Below are 19,809 nucleotides of genomic sequence, written 5' to 3'. Positions count from 1 at the left end.
AAGAAGGAAAGGAGAGTAAAAAAAAAAAAAAAATGTTTGCATCGAGTTAATTCCGGTCGTGCCAAGGGGCAGATGTGCAGTCAGCGCCTTGGAGAGAAGCCTGATAGCTTCGAGCTTTTCCCAATTGGCTTCTGAGAGGCAGCATTCACCTTCAGTTTATTCGTTTGGAATGAGGCGCAGGAGCGAATCGTCCAATCCAATAGTATTTAGACACACGTCTTAATCAATCAATGGAAACCTCTTGGATTCCTTTCCGGTCATTTCCAATGGCGAGTTGTGAACACAATGTCTTTTGCTCTTGACCGATCGCTTTTCTGTTGTCATAACGACAACCGTGATGAGTGTCAGAGAAGGTGATGATGATAAAGAGTGAGACATCTTTATAGTATCTGAGGCTAGTGATGAATCAGCGCTATCGGCAGCCGCCGCGATGCTGATGGAGAATTCTTTGTCTTCAATAACCTCCAGCTTTGGATCCATATTGCTGCGCAAGCTCCTTCTCCTCCTCCATCTCAAACTCAATCGTTTATCGCCTTGTTGCGCTGTCTTGTTCGGTCCTCCCCGCGGTACTGTCTTCAGCCACTTGATGGCAGCACCACTAGGCTGATGCTCTTTGGACATGATGATTGATTCATAGAATCAGGATAACTTGACAGTGAATCATCTCAGACATGATTTAGGTTAGCTTTCCCTGGAAGTCATTTTGTCTTATTACTTGATGAATGGAACTCGGATAGCTGCGCTGTAACTTGCAGCTCTAGTTTTGATCACGTCGGCGTCATGGCAATACGGTTCGATTTACGATTCGCACGACGCTATTGTTCAAATTGGGCAATCCTGATATTGCTAGTGTTTATAGTGTGTAGATAGCCTCAATTACACGAACAGTGTGACATCATACTGTACATATAGAACGAGAGGGCAACAGTTGAGGACATCCATGATTTTATATATTTCAATAGTCGTCCATTTGAAAATGAGCAGGACAGAAAACTATGTTACAAGTCGTACAGCATATGACAAGCTAGTATCGGTGTCATGGTATCGGAGCCTTCTAGGAGAGCCTGAGTAAAAACTGTCAACAGTCTCTTGCCTTCTCTCCTATTTTTTTCTTGATTTGCCATGTCATGTGTATAAAAAGTCTCAAAGGAAGTGACACTTGGTCAGGTACAAGGAAACCCATCTCGGGGGGTTGTGAAGAGGGGGCAATGCAGTGGATGCGGTGGGCTCTGTGGAAAAGATGGTTGGCAGTTGAGTGGTGGGTTGGGGGTGGCGTTCAGCTGCCAAAAGCAGCCACTTGGGGGAGAGTGAGGAGTAAGGAGATAAGGAGACAGCCAGAGAGCGACAGCTAGCAGCCAGCCAGCAGAAAGACACTGATACCCTTCACCCCCCATCACACTCCCAGCTCTTCTCCTCTGCACCTCATCCTCCCTCCACTCCCAGTCATCTTTCCTACCCCTTTGTGCCACGTCTCAACGGAGCTGGCTTTGAGTGGCAGGCCGTCACACATCAGCTAGCAGCTAAGGCGCTCTGTATGTGTGTGTGTGTGTGTGTGTGCGCGCGTGCACGCTAGCCCGTGCAGGGAGGCCGCCAGCCCACAGCCAACAGATCAGGAGGAAGAGCCTAAGTGGGTTTATCAGTGCTGCTGAGAGAAAACACACAAATGACGCACACAAACAGAAATGAAAGAAACAACAACAACAAAAAGCGGCAGGTTTCACGCACACACCGGAAGACACGGACGCAGCACACGCTCAGGCTCACGCAGAGAAAGAAAGGCGACTTAGAGCAAAGCAAAGCAAACCTGCCTGCGTGAAAGCGCCTTACTGCCTGCCTGCTAGCAAGAGATGTGACTGGATTCTTAAGCAGAGTGAGAGGGCCGCTACACGCACGCACGCACACACTCATATCTCAAGGTTCAGATGAAGGCTGGTGTCTCACTCCTCTTGTAGCGACGTGCCTCCGAGGCCCGTCCAGGTAGCGATCGTCGGGCTTGTTTGCACGCCTTCTTACTGTGTGTACGCGCGTGCGCGTGATTTCCCAGGGCGTCACATCACTGCTTTGATCACATTTATTGACCTTTTAGGTGGAGTGCGTGCACGCCTGCGTGTGTATGACACAGAGGGAAGCGTTAATACCGGAATTGGATGCCGAGGCGCAGTCGGCCCAGTGTGTGCAGGTCCTTTAAGTTTGATTGAATTGGTGTATTTGTGGTAGGAACGGAAGGAAATGACTTTGACAACGTGAGGAAATGTCGTGCCCTCTTCTCTAGTGACTACTTGTCTTCACTCCTACCGTCTTTGTGTTGATTGCATACGCAGAAGGCGACTCTTAACGAATCGCTGAAAATATCGCCCCTTGAGAATCGACTTGTCTCAGTTGTTTTTGTAGAGCACAACCACAGCTGAAACCAAATGCTGCTGCAAAAAAACACCCTAAAAGGGTGATCATTTTTTTAACACCATGCCACCTAATTGTCATAACAGGCTCTAGTCTGTTTCTGCCGATTGGCTTTCTGTTATCTTGAAGAGAATACAAACTGTTAGCCCCCCCCCCCCCAACCAGCCACCCCTCCCATCTATGTTATGTGTACACAATTCAAATATAAAGGCTAATTAAGATGCACGCGTATGTGTGAACCTTCTCCCGCCTGGCTGAGGCGAGCAATATCTCTTTGCGGGCCTAATTACGTCTTTAAGTGCGTAATTAGGGGGCCAACGTAATTGGCGGTTTGCACGCACGACACGCTCGCGGTTGGAAAACACAAATTACGTTTGACGCGGCGCTAACACGACCGTTTAGCGGGCGGAACGACAGGTAGCGCGAGGGCCGCTCGTACGCAGTGTCTTTGGAGCTGTCTTGTCTTGGAGCTGTCAGAGTGAGTTATTTCCCAATTTTCTGAGCATACATTTTGGTATTTTAGGGTACGTCAGGAGATGCACACATCTTTTGAAGGCCCGTTTGCAAATGACACGTGTTGCTGAGGAGGAAATGATCTTCTTGGCCTCCATTTAAGATCCTCCCTGGCATCAAGAGTACCGCAGCCAGCCCCCCCCCCCCCCTCGCACCCTCCTTATTCTCCTCAGCTCCAGCACATCCATCGCTCGTCTGTCAAAGCGGGAGTGCAGCCAATCCATCACGGGTCGAGACGTTCGCCGCGTGTGAACGACCAAATACGGTCGTCGTGTTTGTGTATCAAAGTGCAGATGTGGCGCGCGCACGCACGCACGGCTGCGCGCGAGGCTTCATTTTAGCCTCTTTCCGAGCGCCCTCACCTTTGATAAACACTTGAGTTGCGTGATGTCATAGTGGTGCATTGGCTCTGCATCAGATGAAATATCACATTATGAAGTGAAGGCGTGTCTGCATGGGGGAAGGGGGAGACACACACACACATCTCAGCAACACACCTAATCCGAGCGTTAACGCAGTCCCCTAAAAAGTCCCCCGTGGAGTCATTACGATGTAGTAGTGGCAATGGGCCAAGCCTTGCTGATGGCCTGTTGTTTTATTTACATACCACACGTTGATGTGGTCCTGATTCTATTGTAATGAATTAGAAAAAAGAAAAAAATCTTTGGATTTATGACGCCCATTTTCACGCTTGTTATCGCAGGAAATATGAGCGTGGAAGCAGAGGAGAAATGGTGGCACGCTAGCTGTGTTTAGTTGGATGGCCTTGTTGTGAAGTCAAAGCCAAACGTATTGATTCACACTGGATCCAAGGTGAACTCCATGTGTGGTACGATTCGGTTTTGATCCGCATTCGAGGGGTGAAACGTAAAAGTATCGGGTTTTTTTTCCCCGACTTTATGTGACAATCTTATTGCAAAAATACTAACACAAACATGCTCACAGTTAGCATGGATAACGTCGCATCCAGTATTATGTTTAGACAATAAAGAAATAATACAACGCGCTACTAATTACATTCTTCTAATCATATTCTAGGTACTTTATTTGTATCGGTATTATTGTCCAGAAACGTTGTACTTTCGAGATGTAGCCGCAAAATTTATTGCCTTGCCATAGTGTCAATACAATGGAATTTATGTGTATGTGAAAGTGACCTGACATATTTAATGTCCGTTATTTTGTGCTTGTTCTTACCTTATTAAACCCCAAAGTGTGTTATTCCTCCCGCTACCGGTCAAAACAGTTTAACGCGGCAAAGATGTCACGAAAGCATGTGATTGGAATCCTAATGCAAGTAATGCTGGCTAAGGATTTGAAAAAGCATTTACCTCAAGTACACTGTGGAATGTGGCTCTACAATTAATGTCAGTTTCTGCTTTATCAGAGTATAAATGATGTGGTGGAGCCCAAAACCAAGTTTTATTTTCAATGTTTTCGTATCACTAAATCCCCTCAGCCGATGTTGTTTTGGAAATAGCTTCTCTCCTGTCACGTCTGAAGTATTTTAAGAGCGAGGGGGGGGGGGGGGGGCACGGTGACTTTGTGCCTTTTGCCGACCAAACGGACGCCACGCGGACGCCGCGTAGCGCAAAAGCAATCTCAGTATTGATGGTTTGTGTTTTAATAAAAATCAATGGTGCTTGCCTTGTGTCAGGCGGGGTCAACTCTCCAATTCAATTTCCTCTCGGGATGGAGCCGCACGGCCAGGGGTTCGGCAGGTCTACGTATTTGCGCTCGCACGTGATGTACAGTATGTCACGCTGTATGTCCTGGGGTCACGTCCCGGCGCAGCTGCTTTCTGGCCATCTGTTTTAGCCTAACCTTGAATTTATACAGTCACTGAACGCTTCATTTGGATCACCTTTACCATCCGAATGGGCAACATTTCAGTGGCCAGCAGGTACATAAAAAAAATATAAAAAAATAGGACATGCCGTTTGGTGGTGTCCGATTTTGTTTGTTGTCCGCCCGCGACAGTTTGTGATGGCTCTGGCATAATTGACAGTTCACAGTTCTTTACTTTTTTTTTTTTTTTTGTCTACATAAGTATTTTTAGCCCGTATTACCATTCACAAATCCATTAGTGATTTGCCCCTTCCAAACGGTTGCCTCGCTCGAGTGTTATTGATGAGCCGGTGGGCGCTCCGGCACGTCGGCGCGAGCGCGTAAAAGTGTCGTAAAGCGCGTTGAGTGATGAGCAAATTGCCGCATAAATACAGAGCGTTTACCGTTTTATCTTCATTTGGAATCCATTGGAAGCTTTTTAGTGGTGGGTGAAGGCAGTTGGAGGGAAGTGTGCCCGCCCCCCAGCCCCCTCCCGACATGATCTGTGGCGTGCAATTCTCCCAGGCTTAGCACAAATACATCATAGATGAAATACAGTTGGTGGATGAGGAGCTTCTGGCTGGGACAGAGATGGGGACCCCCTGCAGTGCAGGGGATTGAACCTTTATTGTCTTAAGCGCATAGATACCTGGATATACCTTGACATATTTACAATAGTGGCTTTATTGTTTGGATAGATTCTTTTCACAGCAGTCTTGCAGTCACATGGTGAAATAGCAAATAGTGGGATAGCTATAAAGGTATTACTTCCATTCAGTAGAGATTAGATTGATCCGAGGTAGCATCACGGTCCTGCCTCATTCTTCTAAAAAAGTATTTTCTGACAAATGCTTGTCCAATGACCTACAGTGGACCCCCGCTATTCACAATGTACCTCATAGTTGCAATAAATTGTCAACAAAGTTGTTAGCTCCTCTAAGGAACCTTTGCAGTGTTAGCATTAAGTTAATCGGACTGTCATATGGCAAAACGACTGAACTTATTCGGAAACTATTGATATGAATATATGGAGAAAAAAAAACATTGCCCAAATTGCAGCCTTTACCGTTTGAAAATTGCAATCTATGATTTGAATTTGATTGATAGTTTCGCCGCTTCAGGAAGAATCGTTTTCTGCAGCACCGCCATATTTATATCAAAACACCTGTGTTTCAGGAAAGAGAGACAGGGAAAAAAAAAAAAAGATGCAAAAAGGAAGGACAGAATCACCCCCCCCCCCTCCCATCTTGCCATATTTTCCCCCCACATTGTGTCCTAGCTGATCCCAGCCATCTGCCTGTGGATATGAATGTTGGCGGAATGTGTCGACACGCCGCGGAAGGGGGAAATGAAAACGAAATGAGCCGAGCTCCCCCTCTCGCTCACTTTCTCTCTCCCTGCTGATCCTGGCGCTCGCAGCTCTGTCCTCTCCTCAATCTCATCGCCTCCTCCCTCGCTTCCTCCCTCCCTCCTTCCTTCGCCGCTGTATCATCCTCATCCCCCCCCCCCCCCCCCACCCTCTCGGGTAATCAGCGTGCTCCCTCATTCCACGGCGCACAGAGACACATTGATCTGGCAGCACGCACTCACTCGTCAGCCGGCGCATGCCTCCACACACACACACATACGCCGCCGCTGTCTTCTCACACACATTAACACACACACATGCATTGATCTGGCCTGCGGGTCAAGTTCAATAGGAACAGCCTTTTTTTCCCCCCCTCTCCTCCCTATATTACCCCCCCCCCCCACACACACACACGGACACACACACGATATAGACAATTGGGGAATTGACAAATCACTTTCAGCTCTAGCGCATGCACATCAAAACACTTATTTTCCCCACAAACAAGTTAAATCAAAATGATGAAAACAACAAAATACTACACGCGTCCTGCAGCGCCAAACGAGGGTGGAGGGTTGGGGGGGGCGGATAGGGTGGGTGGGTGGGGGGATAGAATCATGCACAGACAGGCAGAAAATCAAAGAACTGGAGACACACAAGCCAAAGCATGCTGGGATTGTTTAGGAAAGGGAATCCCACTTGAGTGCAATCCCCCCCATTTCTCAAATTTTCTGTTCTTTTATGATGCTGGAGTAATTTATCCCTACGAGAGGCGAGGAGACAGACACGGCTAGCAAAGGTGGGGGAGGGAGGGGACTCACACATTTGGCACTACTCTCTGATTTAGCCAAGCAAATTTAATTTTGTTTGCTTTATGCGTGAGCGAGAGAGAGGGAAAAAAAAAAAAAAAGAATCTGCAAGGACTTGTGTTGATTTCCACCGGAGGCAAAAGCAGCGCTAATGGGAGTTAGTGCCGCGTTCTAGCAGGCTACACCGCTCGCCGAATTAGCCTCATGCATATATTTAACGCCGACCTGCCGCACAAATTAGCCTGGCGGTACATGTAGCCTAGCACCTCTCCAGTGAGACTTTGAGATCTGAGCTGCAAATTAATTGGCTAGGTTCGCCTACGAGTGTGTGCGCGCGTGGGTCACCCCTCCCTCCCTCCCTCCCTCCCTCCAACCAACCAACCCCGCTCCCCCATCCTCCTAGCCAAAATGATGCAGAAACGAATTTGAGATGCATGGAAAAAGGCGTGTTGGCACAAATAGGAAGCGCTACAACTTGTCACGTAAAAATCTTCCTTTGGTTTATCGGCTATTAGCTTGTCTTAGCTTCGCATGAAATGAGTAGTAATAACTGAATGAGATTTATGCAAAGCTTAGCGTTGAGCTAAGTCAACCAAGTGCTGAAACTTTTGTTTCAAAGTCTTCAGTGTCTTCAATTACGTGTCCGCCTTGCCTCTTTCCCTCGCCGCATCGCCACATTGATCGCTTATCGGGAATTGATATGCGGAGCCGTTCTGGCGAAATCCATGCTTACGAGCGCTCGTGTCAATCTTCCGTTCGAGTGTGAAACAGTCGATCACTTCTGTCGCTTTTATCGCTTTTGGTGACCAAAGGAGCAAGCGGGCGGAGACGCAACAATTAGTTTGTTTTGCTGATTATCCAACTGTTCCTACAAAATTGGACATCACAGTTGTCCAAAATTTCCAGGCCAACCCATTGATTGATTTATGAATCGATCAAGACGTGCGTCTCGGCAGTCGCGTGGGTACGTTGCGCGTCTCGACGGGGGAACCGAGTCGGCGCTGGAGCGCATATCGACTCCATGCGTGTCCATTTGCATAGCAACATGCAGACTTATCTGCTGCAGAGGCCGCGCCGCGTGGACACGTATGGAGATTTACTCGCGTTTTAACCCCGGGGTTAGCCATCAGTATTGATCGCAACAGACTTAGCCTGATTTTAATCCCCGCTCAGCTCGGGACTATCGATCGGGGGCGCCGCGCTTTCAAGTAGGTTTAACGACTTACCTGTGCCTCCTCCTCCGCTCGAGAGTTTTTCCGTTAGCACGCCCGCAAGAACGAAGGCCGCGCGGCGCTTTGGAGCGTCCGGGGAGGCCGCTTGTAAAATATGACTGGCATGCGTCGACTTTGATTTTCCTCGCCTTGTGTATGACATTATAAAGCCGGCGATGACACGCCGCACCAGTGTCAGGCTAAAAACATCTGCCGGTGAATTACGGGCGCTCATCCGTGAGCTTCGGAGCCTCCCTTTATGTCTTTATGGCTCCTCTGAAGACGCTTTGGTGAGACAACATGGGACGTCTGCAGGAGCGGATTTATAGATGCACCCAAACGCTGGTCACCCTTGATTGGTGCGGGCACAGAGGATGGAGGACAAGTGTGTGTGTGTGCTTTGATGTTTCTCCTCCATTTGTCCTCCCAGAGAGGCAGGTCCAGGCGAAGGGGGAAATAAATAGGAGAAAGAGTAAATCAATGCTAAAGAGAACTAAACTAACCTCAAGGCGAACCAAGCACCTTGTCCTCCCGCCCCTGTCCATTCCACTACACTTCAAATTGTTACCACGATGACCCCCCCCCATAGAAATACCTGATTTTTTAGCGTAGGATGTAGAAGACCCACCAGTGATTAAAAAAAAAAATGTGTGAGGCAGATGGAGGCAAACGCCGGCGACGAGTGTGTATAGATTGGGATTACAGGGGTGGGGGCGCGCTCACGACCAAAAGCTCTTCAGCGTGTTTTCCATTCAACCTTAAGTCCTTTAAGACCTCCTCGTCTCTTCTGAGTGAGGCACACTGAGATGTGATCTAATGCCGAGTGCCACATGAGAGTGTGTGTGTGTGTGTGTGTGTGTGTGTGTGTGTGTGTGTGTGTGTGTGTGTGTGTGTGTGTGTGTGTGTGTGTGTGTGTGTGTGTGTGTGTGTGTGTGTGTGTGTGTGTGTGTGTGTGTGTGAGATGTGACTCTTTGATGAGACCCCTGCTGGTGTGTGTACGTGTGTGTGCAGCTGCACATTTAAGAGTGACGGAGGCGTGTGTGTGAGAGTGCATTCGGCCTCATCCCTGAAGGGTTGTTTGGGCTATTCTGTTCAGGTTTTTCCCTTTTGGAGAGATTGAGTTGGGGAGGAGGGTAGCGAGGTCTCTGGGTTTTGCATTCAGATGTAATTAGGAGCCACAAAGGCCTGGTTAAAGCTGGAATCCTCCAATCTGCACTCTGGCTTTGATTGTGTGGGCCAGCTGTAGAGGAATGGCCATTATCTCCATGTGTCCGGCAGCATAAAAGAACCCCCCCCCACACACACACACACCCCCATCTGACCCTCCTCTATAGCCCAACACACACACACACACACACACACAGCCCTTGTCCGGTTAGTCCAGCATTTGGGTTCCCGCAGGGGGAGGGACACGAGCCGGTCACAACAACAACAAAAATGCTCCCCAAAATGTTGCTTTCTTACTGTAGGAGATCCAGATGAATATTCACCCCCCCCCCTCTCCCCTTTGTGAAATTCTCCTGGGAAAGAAGCCACACGTGGCTTTTTAGTCAAAGTTGTTTTTGTTCTATTCTGTATGCGTTTAATCATAGACGTCCGACAAACAGTTCGGGGACACTTAGGCCCATTAGTCCTGTGCAGAAATTGAATCTTCCCTGCAATTGAGGCCGTTTAATTAGTATTAATTTAACGCTCAGATTCTCCATCATTAAGCGAGACTTGGGCCCACAACAACAGCCGGAGACTGTGTGTGTGTTATGTGTATGTGAGTGTGTTGTTTTGACAGCACAGCCAGTCTTTTGACTCGAATTAACGGCGACCTCTTCGGCGTGTAAAAAGCGGGATTCGCATCGTTTATGCGTTATTAAATCCTCTAATTGGGCAGCCGGTAGTTTGCATATTAGACTATTAGGCTAATATGTTTTGCTCCTCTCGGCTGCACGGCCCTCGCCAGAGCCCCCGGCGACACATTTGGTGATTCTGGGAATTACGCTCTAATCGTAAAGCAGTGTTCTTTTGATCCCCCACAATTCCGTTCCGGACGCGCGTCCTCGCCTCGATTTGATTTAACACGTTTATTAATTAGCCCTTCCTGTGTAAGTCCTCATTTTGCATCTGCGAGGCAAAGTTTTATTGCTGTTGACGCGTGTAGCAGACTTGATATGAACATTTGAAGGTTAACTTTGCTATTTATTATTTTGTCCTTTGGGTTCATTTAACCTCTGCGTGTTATCTTTTGCTTCTGGTGCCCAAGTTTAAGACAATTTTTTAGTATAGTTAGAAGTAGACGTGTCAAAATTCATTATCAACTAATTATTCATCAAATCAATCGCCAGCTATTTTGATAAGCAATCACTAAACAATACCAAATAACAAAAATGTGTTTATATAATTATATATTTTATTTTCACTTTTTTCTCCCCACTGTGACCTCTGATGAAAAGGATTGCACTCTCGTTCTTGTAGTGTAGCGTAGCCCCCGCCCCTCCCTTCTCACTCCCCCCCCTCGTGGGCTTAGTGAGACAACAGCATGCCTCCATCGCAAAGTTTAGCCAACAAGCAGGTGGAGGAGTGCACCGTGGGCTGAGGGTCTCCATTCTGTTTAGCCCCTCGCTGCCCTCACCAAACACCCTCCCCTCCCTCCTTCCCTCCCTCCCTCCCTCCTTCTTCTCCTTGCCATTATTTGTCCTGAGCGCGCAGCCCCCAATGGGCCCTTTTGGAAGGCGGCAAAAAGAAGAAGAAGAGCGATTGCAGCTGTGACGTGGGCGTTGTTGTTCCATTCAGCGCCCTCGCCATGGCAACGGGGCAAAAGGCCTTTGGAAGCATGCAGCTTGGCTGGCTGGACAGCGCAGCCAGCTGGAGGTCTCTCTCCAGCTCCAATGCTTGCTAAATATCCCAAATATTCCTCTAGAGACAATGCTGCAATGTTCAACTTGTCTCATCATTGTTAGTTCACTTAGTGCTTGTTACTTGAATCGAGTCCATGCATCAGGTATTAATAACCCAGCGTTGGCTCTGTCCATTTTGCTCTTAGTACTGGGTTAGCAATTTCTGGGGCTTTTTTTCTTCTTAGGTTTTGTTTTCATATTTGCATGGCAGTTTGAACGAGATGCTCAAATTGCATAGGTTACACACTTGTGTCTTCTGTATTTACATAAATACGTATACAGAAAAGGCTGTCCTCAAAATCACTTTCTGAAGTGCCTATCGTGAGTTTGTAATTATGAGACAGTAACGACGTCATTAACAGCGCTCCAGAACTATTTTTTTATTTGACTGCGTACTAAACGATATTGCTCATGAAATAAAAATACCTGATTTAGGAGTAGGAAGTGATTGGAAGGATTCTGGCTGTGTTTGCAATCATCCTCTCATTCCCTACTTCCTAATCACAATAGGTGGGCTTTTTGGTGAATTATATACAATATTTAAAAGTCCAGTCACTGAATGGTGGGTTGCAGCAATTTTAGAAGACTAAATGAAAACGGTTGTGAACGCTTGTCCCTGATTGACAGGTGATCAATCCCAACAGGGATGCATGAATGAGAGCGAGCCCTGTGTGTGTGTGCGCGCGCGCGCGTGCGCGCGTGTGTGTTTACACTTTGCCTCCGCCGTAGTGAGCTCCAGCACGCCACAGGACCGCTCGTAGTATTTGTGGGGCCGAGGGGATGGGATGAGGGGGGCTTGTGCACAATCTCCCGTGACCAATGAGCGGGGTGCTGTCAGGGGTAACCACATGTGTCAGCCACTCTCGGCCAATAAAGAGAGGAGCGAGGCGGACCACAGGTGCGCGCCTCTGCCTGCGTCCCCTTGGCACAGCGCCCCGGAGATGCTGGAGAGAGACGCCTGGCTGCCCCGTGGCGCGCACCGCTTTCCCGTCGAAGGCAGCCTCTACCTGACTTCCCCCTCCTACTCCCCACTCGGGCGGTGATGGCGACCGCCACGTCCAACCACTTTAGCGTCCTAAGCAACCCCGGCAGCCCTCCGCCGCCGCAGCAGCAGTCGGAGTCAGGGACCATGCAGCAGCAACAGCAGCAGCAGTACAGGGACGCGCACGCCCTGCTCCAAAGCGACTACGGCGCGCACCCGCTCAGCCACGCGCACCAGTGGATCGCGGCGCTGTCTCACCACGGGGACGCCGGCGCCCCGTGGCCGTCCAGCCCGCTCGGGGAGCAGGACGTCAAGCCCGTATTGCACGACGGCGACCGCGAGGAGATGCGCGACTCCGGCGGCGGCGACGCGCAACAGCGACACCCTCACCCCGCGCACCAGCCCGCGCATCACGACGCCAGAGCATGGCGCGCCGGCAGCACCGCCTCCGCGCATATCCCCGCTATGGCGACATCTGAGGGCCAGGGTCTGCTCTACTCCCAGTCCGGCTTCGGCTTGATGGCCGGCGGGGAGCAGCAAGGCGGCATGCACCACCACGCGCACCCGCATGTGCACCACCAGCCGCTTGGTCGGGACGACGAACAGCACAGCCACAGCCCGCACCTGAGCGACCACGGAGGCGGGCCGCCGCCGCCCCAGCACCAGGACCATTCGGATGAGGACACGCCGACCTCGGACGAGCTTGAACAGTTCGCTAAACAGTTCAAGCAGCGGCGCATTAAATTGGGCTTCACGCAAGCCGACGTGGGTCTGGCCCTGGGGACCCTGTACGGCAATGTCTTCTCGCAGACTACCATCTGCAGGTTCGAGGCGCTGCAGCTGAGCTTCAAGAACATGTGCAAGCTAAAGCCGCTGCTGAACAAGTGGCTGGAGGAGGCCGACTCCACCTCGGGGAGCCCCACCAGCCTGGACAAGATCGCAGCGCAAGGCCGCAAGCGGAAAAAGAGGACCTCTATCGAGGTGGGCGTCAAGGGAGCCCTGGAGAGTCACTTCCTCAAGTGCCCCAAGCCCGGTGGGGCCGAGATCAACTCGCTGGCGGACAGCCTGCAGCTGGAGAAGGAGGTGGTCCGGGTCTGGTTCTGTAATAGGAGGCAAAAGGAGAAGCGGATGACGCCCGCCGGGGGACCTCTGCCGGGTGGAGAAGACATGTACGGGGACAGCCCTCCGCACCACGGAGGACAGACCCCTGTGCAGTGACAGCACCCCCCTGCGCGCTTGGACCCTTTCGTTTTCCTTTTTCTCAAATAAATGTGGCGAGGACGCGAGTAGGATTTACAGTGAAGGTGCCAAGAGCCGGAGGCATGTGGACGGATGAACATCCTTCGCGCTGCGGAACTCGCGGCGACTATTATGGGATGTATTCTTCGTATTCATTATTACGGGACGTGCTTCATGCTGCCGTGTGAGCCAAGCAAACGCCTTTTGTGCGTCACTGTGCCAAATTGTGGACCCGCACACACACACACACACGCGCGCGCGCGCACACACACAAAGGAAGGCTTCGTTTGTGGACTTGTCCACGGGGGTTGGGCAGGAGGGGGAATGTTCTCGCGTGGGCTGGATGAACCGCAGTGAGTAAAAGTGGGTAAATAAACGCCATCTTTGCGTGGAACAAAAGCAACAGGGGTTCCGACAGCTGCAGACATCCGCCTGCTCTTTTGGCTCACATTTACAAGCCAGCAACAGCAGTATTTTTATTCTTATTGTTGTTATTATTATTATTATTATTATTATTATTATTGCTACAAAATGTTTATTTTACGAGCTCATTGCTCATTATGGTTATATTTTGAATTTCTTATTTAAAGGCTTATTTTAGTTCGATGGTTAAATGTTCCAATTTAGTATTGATCAAATATAGAAGCCATCAACAGCATCCTTCTACTGTTATTATTATTATTACTTGACGGGCATATTTTTATTTTTCTCATTTTATATTCATTTTAGTTCAAGATTTGCTTGAACGTACAAAACCGGTTTTACTTTAAAGCTGTCTCTCTAATCACAAGGGCAGTCGTACCATGGTATAAGTTACCATAATCGTTATGTATCAATTCAGTAATCAACGTCATACTTAAGGTAAATAATAATAACAACAACAATAATAATAATCATAATAATACTGGAAAGACGAAAGATTTTTCTATCTGTGTGTGCGTGTGTGTGCGTGCGCAGTGTGTCTTGGATGTTTATTTCCTGTACTTGTTTTTTTCGAGGGGGGAAAAAACACGAGCGAGAAAAACAATTATGTGAGACTCCAAAAGCAATTCAGCCCACCGTTTAATGCCTTCCTCTCCTATGAAGATGGAGGTTATTCATTCAAAAACGTGTCTATAAATACAATAGTAATAATTTAAAAACATATACCAGCGGTATGACTCATGCACTCACCCAGACTCTTTGTGGGATGTAGCTCATGCATTTATTTATTTATTCTTGTTTGTTTGTTTGTTTGTTTTTGTACAGGGTTCGGTTTTGTATATTTGTCAGTCCGTGCCAACAAACACACACACCTCCACACTTGTTCTCGTGCTACTGTGATTTCCATAAGCTTATCTGATTGAGGACAAGGTTATAAGGGGGCGGGCGTGCAGGTTTGAATTTTCCTGCTTCCAATGTGGAAACTCAGACGCAGCTTGAGGACACACTTTTGTCTTTACAACCTGTGTGACGTACAACGAAGCTCTCTGAATGTATGAACAGAAATTTCCCAGCAATCTTTTATAATATTTGCGATATCAAGCCTAATCATAAATGGGGATTTGCAGGCCGGGAGTAGGTGCTCTGCTCGTTTGTGGCCTCAGTGCTGAATTTGAGTTTCTGTTTTGCGAGGGTAATTAATACAAAACCAAAACAAAACATCGACCTGAAATCTGTGATAAGGGAAAAAAAAAGTATCGACAATTGCACAATTTCTACATGCTTTTTTGTCATTAAATCCTTTTTGTTTTCTATTACACTTTTAGTCTGCGGGTGCTTATTAATTTGCAAGAATCTGTTATCATCTATATTTTTTTATGTCGCGATTGTGTGCCCTTGCAGGCTTCGACTGACTCAATGCCATTTGTAACAGCAAATGGGATGAGTCTGGAAAAATCTAAACATCTTACAAAAATGTGCTATTGAGACAAGGTTGAGTTTGCCGGTTTCATGACGTGATTTAATAGAATTAATTTGTCTTGCAAAAACATGTTTTCAATCACTGTAATAACACAATCCACATACGGCAAAATAATCTGCATAATTGCTTAATTGAAGGAGAATTTTTTTTGGAACGAATATACGGAATTTTGCTAGGAATTGTGACGCATTTCCGCTATGGTTTGACTCACCTTGTCATTGCTAGAACATTACGTCATAGATTTAAAATGAGTAGGTGACGAGCGACACCCAGTGGTGGATTCGGTACACTTGTTTTCGTGACGAGACCTTTTTCAATTATATTTTTTTTAACGCATTTCACTATTCCCATATATTGGGATCATTTTAAAACCAGGCAATTTGAAGAACTCAAGGGTAAAATAGCACATATTTAATCCATTGTCTCTACATACATACATACATTCATAACGTTACATCATGATACAATGTTCACACCACACGTATGCGTTTAGGATTTATTCCATTTTCTTGGTGGCCAGCTTAGTGTACTGGTTGGCCAAAGTACGCTCTTAATAGAGAGGACAAAAATGGACCTTGAGCTGGATATCAAAGTTATGGAATAAATTCTCAAACGCCTTTCCATAGTGTGTATTTACAATCTATGAGATGACACAATGCACACACAACATAACAAGGCAATGTCATATGGCTTCTATAGTCTACAAGCACAAGTGGGTCCCTGTAAGATGTGCCCCATCTCAGAAAAGTTGACTTTGTAGAACTTGAAGTTTGGGATTGAATTTATTGACAACTGGGAACACTCTTAAAACTGTTGGGTCAAAAACAAATCAATTTGGGTTAAATAGTGGACCGACCCACGAAATTGACCAAACTTCATGTTTTTTTTTCCTGGGTCAGTCCAATTCGTAATCCAGCAGTTTTAAGAGTGTACGTGGTCGACTTAAAGAAGACCAACATGAATAAATACATTTAGAAAACCACGGTAACCAAGTTAACCAAATAAAATAAACAACTGAATAACAATATATTAAATATAAAATACAGCATTTTTTTTATTTACAATGCTATAGTCATACATAAATACAAAAATATAATATAAATTAAAAAAAAAAAAAAATCTCCACACAAGGCCAAATGTGAATAAAGATGAAAGGCGAGAATACAAAAATTAAGTCAACTTAAATATACCCACACTAACGGTGTGTTTTACAAACCCTGTAATGTGAATTTAGATATTTGTATTCATGATTGAACGCGATGATCTCGGAAAGCACGTGCAAAGAGTGAGAACTGTCTTGCCATCAATTGTGGCAATCAATTCAAGGTTGCAAAAAAAAAAAAAAACATTTTACACATTATCGCCATATTCTCACGACTCTCTCCATGTACATCTGCTGAATGACAAATGCACATAACGACGCAGGCGGGCAGATTTTTGTAGCTTTGCGAGTCACGAGTAGTCGATATGACAGTTTGAGTCATTTGTTTTTTTTATCTACTTGTATAACTTAAAAATAAAGGACAATACTCCTGTGTGGCAAAGTCCTCCGCCAAGGCCAGACAATCCCAATTTGGATCAAATTGCAAAATTTCCCTAGGATGTTTTACCATAACATGAAAGGGAGAGAAAAAAAATTGAACTGAAAAAAAAAACTGAACTTAAACAAAAGCGTGACAGAAAGGGGCTAGAAGGTCTGACTCTGAATTAGTTATAGGGAAAAGTATTTACATCATTCTGAGGAGGTCAAATATTCAATATTTGCAGGCTAGCTATACTTCATATTAGGACTGCAACTAAATTATTTGAATAATGAATTAATTTGTCAAGCCATGAAAAATATTGTTCATGTTAACTTTTATTCCAAAAAAATATTTAGAATTGACAGTGCAGTAAATTTATATGAAGATAAATTGATCTGATTATGATTCACTAATGAAAGTTTTTGCTTTGTCAAATCAAAATCAAAATAAAATTATATTGGGATTGAATTTAACAGTTCTTTTTTTTTATCAGATTCATATACAAAATAATTGACAGATTAATTGATTATGAATATAATCTAGAGTTGCAGCCCTAATATATATACATATATGTCTATTTTGCATGTATTTACATTTATGAGCGTTTGTCCATATGATTCGTGTAGTTTAAAGTCCTGCCTGCACAAGGCTAGGTAGCGCTATTAGCTCATAAGGGAAAGTTGGGATGGTTGCCATGGTAACGGTAATGTCACACACTCACATAAGTAGCTGCATTGCACGACCAGGCGGTGGCGTTAATCCTCATATTTGAGCTATTTTGGTCAACACTTGAGCGGCTCCAGTTCGGAGCACTCCGTGTCCATGTCCGAGTCGTACAGCGAGAAGCCCGTCGGGTCGCTGCCGGGCGACATGGGCGGCGTGCGTGCGCCGTGGGCGGAATGCGAGCGCGTGTCGTCCCGGAAGGTGTCCGTGTGAGAGTAGAGGCCCAGGTCAGGGAGCTCGGAGGTCGACATGCCGCTCTTGGACATGTCGTCGTAGCGAAAGTCCTCCAAGTCCACGAACCACTCGGGCCAGAAGCGGCGGCGAATTCGCTCGCAGTACATGGCCAGGTTGATCAGCTCGCCTGGAATACAACACGCACCAAATGTTTAACATGACTGCACGCTGGCCGACTATTCATACGTCATTTGATGTCACCTTTAATGAGCTGCTCCGGTCGGGTTCCGGGTAGAGTCCACATGGCAGGAGCCAAGTGACCAAACACCGTGGCATCTACAGTTGAGATCTCGGAGCCCATCAGGTACTTTTTATTGCCTATGACACAGGAAGCACATAACTGCAACATGGACCATCTGGCTTTAGTGTGCGTTTTCACCACAGGGGGGCAGTATTCTGCAGTCTAATTAACATATTAAACAATAAGTCAAAATGTGCTGTCACCCTAAATAGTGAGTCAAAAATCGTTTTTTTAAGTGTTAAATCCCAATTGCAATATTGACAAAAAAAATCACAATTAGATTATTTTCAAACTCGTTCACCTAGCAGGATGGCCAGCGTGCGCATGTCCTTCTCCATCATGGCATAGACTTGGTCCTTGGAGAAGCGTCCCATCCCATGGCCGTACATCTCCCGCTTGACTATGCCGCCGGTCACGTGACTCAGGATCCACTTGAGCAGCTCGCTCAGTGGCCCGCTCACGGACAACATCTTTTGCGTCTCCTCAAGGTTGTCTACCCACTGGCAATATGCGATGGTCCTGTGGGCGTGGAGAGGAGATCACATGACCACTATTTACTGTGCGTCGTTTATTTACGTGACAGCCTCAATTATGGCAACACTAGAATACTCACCAGTAGAAATGCTCCTCTACCATTTTGGAGACAGCACGGGAAACTGCCTTCTCTTGCGGCGTCAGGCTCTTGTTGAGGCTCACGCCTAGTCGCTCCTCCAGGAAGTCAATAATAAAGTCGGAGCCGCACGCATGCTCGTGGTTGTATTCGATCCACGGCATCTTGCCCAGTGGTGACAGCTTCCCGTCAAAGTAGTTCTGCAAGGAGAAGGTGGGAGGGTTCTACTCCATCTAGTTTATGCTAATACATCTTACGCCTAATCGGATTGAGAACATAAACTACCTGGTAGGGCAGGTCCACCATGCGGAGGTAGGTCTCCGTTTTAAGGCAGAAGGGGGATAGGGATGGGGCTCTGCTTTTGGGCCGGGAGAATTGATGCAGAATGATGGCGTCTGTAGAGTCCAACTCTTCTTCTTTTCTGGTCCGGTGAAAATGATTCATATTTACTGATTGCAGTAGTTGTGAAAGTCGTCTTGTCTTGACTTCAATGACATCATGAAAACATTCGATTTGATGATGTGATTACTATTTGCGATGCAATTAGCTACAATAGCATGGAATGCTGTAAGTGAACTCGGATTATTTCTCGCAGCGCACTTATTAAATGTATTGCACGCGTTAGTTATGCAGAATGTGAAAGGCATTTTTTGGTGATGGGGGGGGGGGGCTGCATGGCGGTAGGGGTGATCCGTTACGTCACAACGCAGACTTCGCTCAAACCCCGCCCAACCGGGCAACATTAAGTAATAACAACACGCCCCCCCCCCCCTTCCCCCGCATCATATGTTGTTACCTGATGGCCAACAATTCGTGCAGCAAATAGGCAGCGGCGGCTAGGAGAGCTCCTCCGGTCAGATAGAGCGTCTTCCGCCACCACGAGTCCGAGCCCAAAGCCGACATGATAGTGCCGCGGTCGCCACCCAGAGGAAGGGCGATGATGGCCCCATAAAACGACTGCTTCCCACCGGCCGAGACGTCCTGGCTCGGGCCGAGGTCAACCACGCACGACCGCGTCCAGGCCAAGGCCACTTGCCAGCAGCGGCACATGCTCGTGGCCGTCGGCGGCCCCTTTCCGCCTCGCTGTCGGCCTCATGGGTGCCGCGGGGTCGACGGCGGCAGGCCGGCGGACACGACGATCACCCCGGTCGCGGCTCGTCCCCGATGCGAGCTCCTCCGCATCCTTCGCCTGGCTCCTATTCTTCCCCCTTTTCCCTCAGGGACAGTCAGGGTGGACGCGTTAGTCGTGGTGTTTCCGGTTGAGCCCTTCACAGTAAAAGTACTGGCATGCTTCTATACATCTCTCAATTTGTGTATGCATGTGTTATGTTTTTGCTAAATAGTGTTTTTCTCCTCTG

At 47.4% G+C, this 19,809-nt stretch overlaps 3 protein-coding genes across 6 annotated transcripts in view; 2 read left to right on the top strand and 1 right to left on the bottom strand.

Moving 5' to 3' along the window:
* The window catches only part of mrps18a (mitochondrial ribosomal protein S18A), an 85,887-nt gene that overhangs the window by 56,900 nt on the left and 9,178 nt on the right, over positions 1 to 19,809 (top strand). The gene's annotated exons all lie outside the window — the stretch shown is intronic.
* Positions 12,032 to 13,196, top strand: pou3f2a (POU class 3 homeobox 2a). The gene has a single exon (XM_085937731.1). The coding sequence runs from the start codon at positions 12,039 to 12,041 to the stop codon at positions 13,194 to 13,196; it is 1,158 nt and encodes a 385-aa protein (XP_085793857.1). The 5' UTR covers positions 12,032 to 12,038.
* On the bottom strand, positions 15,529 to 19,704 carry faxca (failed axon connections homolog, metaxin like GST domain containing a). Its single transcript, XM_085937968.1, has 6 exons — positions 19,248 to 19,704; positions 18,737 to 18,872; positions 18,455 to 18,651; positions 18,143 to 18,360; positions 17,802 to 17,918; positions 15,529 to 17,727 (listed from the first exon to the last, which is right to left on the bottom strand). The coding sequence occupies exons 1-6, from the start codon at positions 19,499 to 19,501 to the stop codon at positions 17,426 to 17,428; spliced, it is 1,224 nt and encodes a 407-aa protein (XP_085794094.1). The 5' UTR covers positions 19,502 to 19,704; the 3' UTR covers positions 15,529 to 17,425.

Source organism: Syngnathus leptorhynchus, chromosome 18, assembly GCF_054491065.1.
Source record: "Syngnathus leptorhynchus isolate UIUO chromosome 18, UIUO_Slep, whole genome shotgun sequence".
Lineage (NCBI taxonomy): Eukaryota > Metazoa > Chordata > Actinopteri > Syngnathiformes > Syngnathidae > Syngnathus > Syngnathus leptorhynchus.
This window is presented reverse-complemented; position numbering and strand designations above follow the sequence as displayed.

Bases quoted from the DNA above. Each gene is read 5' to 3' on its own strand.
- pou3f2a (XM_085937731.1), top strand. From the start codon at position 12,039: ATGGCGACCGCCACGTCCAACCACTTTAGCGTCCTAAGCAACCCCGGC.
- faxca (XM_085937968.1), bottom strand. From the start codon at position 19,501: ATGTGCCGCTGCTGGCAAGTGGCCTTGGCCTGGACGCGGTCGTGCGTG. The intron at 18,652-18,736 runs GTAGTTTATGTT...TTCTCCTTGCAG, and splicing joins TGGTGGACCTGCCCTACCAG to AACTACTTTGACGGGAAGCT. The intron at 17,919-18,142 runs GTGAACGAGTTT...CCTGTGTCATAG, and splicing joins CACGCTGGCCATCCTGCTAG to GCAATAAAAAGTACCTGATG.